Genomic DNA, 3,511 nt, shown 5'->3' on the forward strand with positions numbered 1-3,511 from the left:
TTATTTATAAAAGTACCTATGAAGTAAAAAAAATATTATATATGTTTATAAAATTGTGTAAGTTGTAGGATGTAGGCATTCGCTTTGTGGTCGCAATACATTTTGAACTTGTAAAAACCTGACATAATGATATACCAGTATCATCTTGTTACAAGCATACGCGCAGTCTCAGAGCAAAGATCTTAATAATTATAAAGATGTCCCAATATAAATAATAAATTTACAAAAAATCAATATCAAGTAAGGGGGTCTACCCAACACCGAAAAACATGGCAAGTGGTCCACAACACAAAAAAGTTTGGGAACCTCTGATGTAGACCCAAGGGAAACTCGCTGTGTGATACTCGCTGTTGACGATCATAAAAGCTGCTGGAACGAAAATGAAGTTGATGGCCTGCAACGGTACCAAAATATATAATTGAAAGTTTACATAAGTTTGGTTATAATAAAGTATCGTTTATCGGACTTCAAATAGCTTGAAGTTTGGACTAAGGTGTCTATATCACAGAAATATATTAATAATTGGAAAATAAATTCAGGCTCTTTATTTTACGCACAGTTATTACTATTAAATAACGCATAAATAATAATATATCTATTTATATGCATTGACTTTTGACTCTAAACAAAATTGAACTTTGTATAGAGCAAACACGAATATTTATAACGAGTTTGTTACACAACGGAAAATCAAAAATGTTTTTGATCTGAATAAGTAAAATTATTAAATATGTTTAATAAGAAAGAATTTGTAAAATTTAAATTGTTTAATTATTATAACCATCAACGCAGATTTACCTGTACAATTATTAAAATTAAGTATTATTATAAGTCAATATATGGATACAATTCAAATAACCCATGTTATAATAAATTTCCTAATCCCAGTTGTCTGTGCATAAAATTAATTTTCATCATGAACCGCACTGGTCGTCGTATCTAACAGATCGATGTATTTGAAAATGTTGTCGCAAATTGCCTGAACCTCCGATCTCTTCTTTATGGTCTTTTTATCCACAACTAATCCGAAACGAAACAGTCCGTCGTACGTATATATTGAGCAGGTGATACCTGCAAAAGTTCAATATTTTATCACATTATTTTCGTTATGAAAAGTTCGTTTTACCGCATATCGAAACGTTTGGACCCCAGACTAAGGAGTCTCTAACCCTGTGGCCACTGATGAGATTAACACTATGTATTCCTGGAAAATTGGTGAGAACTACCGTGTTGTGATTCGATTTGACTATTTCCTTTATTACCAATAACGGAACAATAGTCGAGAAGACATTGATTTGCCAATATACGAACTGAAATTAGAATGATATTACATGAACATTTTTCAATAATTTTCAATAAGATATACAAAATACATGTCGCGTTTTATAACTATATCAAAACATATTACTTTCTATAGATTTAATCAGATTATAATTTCTAATTATTTACTTTTAGTAAAATGTTAATCTTAAAATACCTATCTGTAGCTTTGCAGATTAAGTATACTTTTTTAAAGTAGTTAAAGTATTTCTGAATTAATTATATAATTAATAGATAAAATTATCTCAAGAAAGTCATTCACAGACAAATTTTGAATGAATATTATTTATTTTCATTAAATTAATTAAAATGATAGAACATAACAAGTGTATATGAATATTTTGATCTGATATCAAAGATAGTTTCAAATGAGAGAAGGAGAGATTATTGCACCAATATTTAATGAAATAATGAAAAGAGATTTCTCGACTTACCGGAAAATCTAAACTGTCCTTAGAAATTGTCGAATTCTTATTGATGCACATCAACCTGTCCACCATATTCCTGGCGATATCCTTGTCTTTGATAGGGATGTTGAGGAAACCCAATGCAAAGTTGTTCTTCAAGTTTGCAACGATTTCCCCATTAGTACCAGTAGTCACTATGCTATTGAAGTCGGTCGAAGCTATATAATACGGTAATACGAAACGAATATTTTCTGGAGGATTCTACAAAATGGAACAGGAATTGTAAACTAGATTCATTCAATTGCAGACATCATTACCTTGTCGTGACACATGTAATACTCGGCACAACTAGCGGAAAACGCTGACATAATTACATCATTAAAAGAGATGCCCTTAAACCGATTCTTGATAGATTTTACTTTCTCCACGTAATTCGTCGACTCTTTTTCCAAGGAGTAGCATATGTGCTTTTCGTTGCTTAAACGTTTTTGATGCAGCATGTTTTCATCCTTGTCATCCAGCAGACCGAAATATGTAATATAGTAACTTTTATTAAGCAATTTCTTTACATTCTCCAGGAAAGTAGGCTGAGATTTTTTCAAAGCCGACTTTTTAAGAACGTTACTGTAAGTTTCGCAGCTTTCTTTCATGATATTAACCCCATTATCAATTAACTGTGTTGTTATCAAAGTCATTAATGACATTCCGTCGCCAAGACTGTGATGATACTTGGTGAAAATTGGATACTGAACTTTACCTCCATTCTTATCCCACTTTAAAGGAACCCTTCCAACATACACTTCCCACAGAGCCGTATTCCCAGCTGGTAAAGGGGAGTCACTCAACTTATCCATCAGCAAGTTTAATCCTTCCACATCCTTGTAGTCCTCCAAATACCTCACATGCTCATGGATGTTGATGTGCGTTTTGAGAAAATACCCGTAACCCATGAAATATTTTCGAACCCAGCTCATCTTCTTATGCGATTTAGCGATTTTCTCGTAGGAGCTTTTTATGAATTCAAAAAGCGGTTCACAGTCTTCCCCATCTTTGGCATCGACCATGATGAGCGTTTTGATTAACGAAGAAGTCTCTTCTTCAACGACCCAAATTACATCCGATCCATCCATAATCCCACAATAATCATCCCCGTGCTTTAACCTCAACACGAAATTGATAATTTCGTAGTAAATCGCTAAAATAATCAGCATTAAGCACAAGAAAATGGTGCATATTAAGGATAATGGTAGCAATATAATCCAATGCAATTGGCCAATAAGTTTTGAGTGCTAAAAAAGAATTAAATTACTTTTTAAGCTTTAAAAGCAGCATGGATAATTACTTTAAAGGTGCCATAAATATAGAAAAAAATGTACAAATTTCCTAAAAAATAATTAAATTTAAATCGGTAAATTAATGTTGAAATGGGGACTTACCAATGTTCAAAAGTTTTTTTAGAGATTGCATCTTATCAACAATTATTGACACACTGAATGAACGCAAGATTAAAATAGAAATGCAAACTTGTAGCTCGAACGGAATTTCAACATAAATTGAATAAAGCCGAACGAAATTCAATGCAGTCATACATATATATACACACACACATACAAAGATATACTAAGTTCACAATCTTTGATTCTTGGCAGATCCGTGTTTAAGATTTTGAAGCACCGGGCATAAATATGGAGTAACGGAATAATACTCGAGAAGTCATTGATTTACATTTTTTTGCAATTGAATTATATCTAATCATAATAGCTTGTCATCGTGTCCAAAAGATC

At 32.2% G+C, this 3,511-nt stretch overlaps 1 protein-coding gene across 3 annotated transcripts; it reads right to left on the reverse strand.

The window, feature by feature from the left end:
- Window positions 1-250: 250 nt before the first annotated feature.
- LOC108563313 lies at window positions 251-3,301 on the reverse strand. Of its 3 annotated transcripts, none has more exons than XM_017921948.1 (7): window positions 3,164-3,301; window positions 3,070-3,110; window positions 2,045-3,016; window positions 1,755-1,988; window positions 1,127-1,310; window positions 860-1,071; window positions 251-394 (listed from the first exon to the last, which is right to left on the reverse strand). In XM_017921948.1, the coding sequence occupies exons 1-6, from the start codon at window positions 3,192-3,194 to the stop codon at window positions 905-907; spliced, it is 1,629 nt and encodes a 542-aa protein (XP_017777437.1). In that variant the 5' UTR covers window positions 3,195-3,301; the 3' UTR covers window positions 251-394; window positions 860-904. The 3 variants fall into 3 exon arrangements, with proteins under 3 accessions (XP_017777437.1, XP_017777436.1, XP_017777439.1); XM_017921950.1 differs by lacking the exon at window positions 251-394 and adding an exon at window positions 785-798; XM_017921947.1 differs by lacking the exon at window positions 251-394 and having other exon boundaries at window positions 784-1,071.
- Between the last annotated feature and the right edge of the window lie 210 nt (window positions 3,302-3,511).

This window comes from Nicrophorus vespilloides, unplaced genomic scaffold, assembly GCF_001412225.1.
Source record: "Nicrophorus vespilloides isolate i.1.1-1 unplaced genomic scaffold, Nicve_v1.0, whole genome shotgun sequence".
Lineage (NCBI taxonomy): Eukaryota > Metazoa > Arthropoda > Insecta > Coleoptera > Silphidae > Nicrophorus > Nicrophorus vespilloides.

Bases quoted from the DNA above. Each gene is read 5' to 3' on its own strand.
- LOC108563313 (XM_017921948.1), bottom strand. From the start codon at position 3,194: ATGCAATCTCTAAAAAAACTTTTGAACATTG. The intron at 1,311-1,754 runs GTAAGTCGAGAA...TTCTAATTTCAG, and splicing joins AGGACAGTTTAGATTTTCCG to TTCGTATATTGGCAAATCAA. The intron at 1,072-1,126 runs GTAAAACGAACT...GAACTTTTGCAG, and splicing joins TCCAAACGTTTCGATATGCG to GTATCACCTGCTCAATATAT.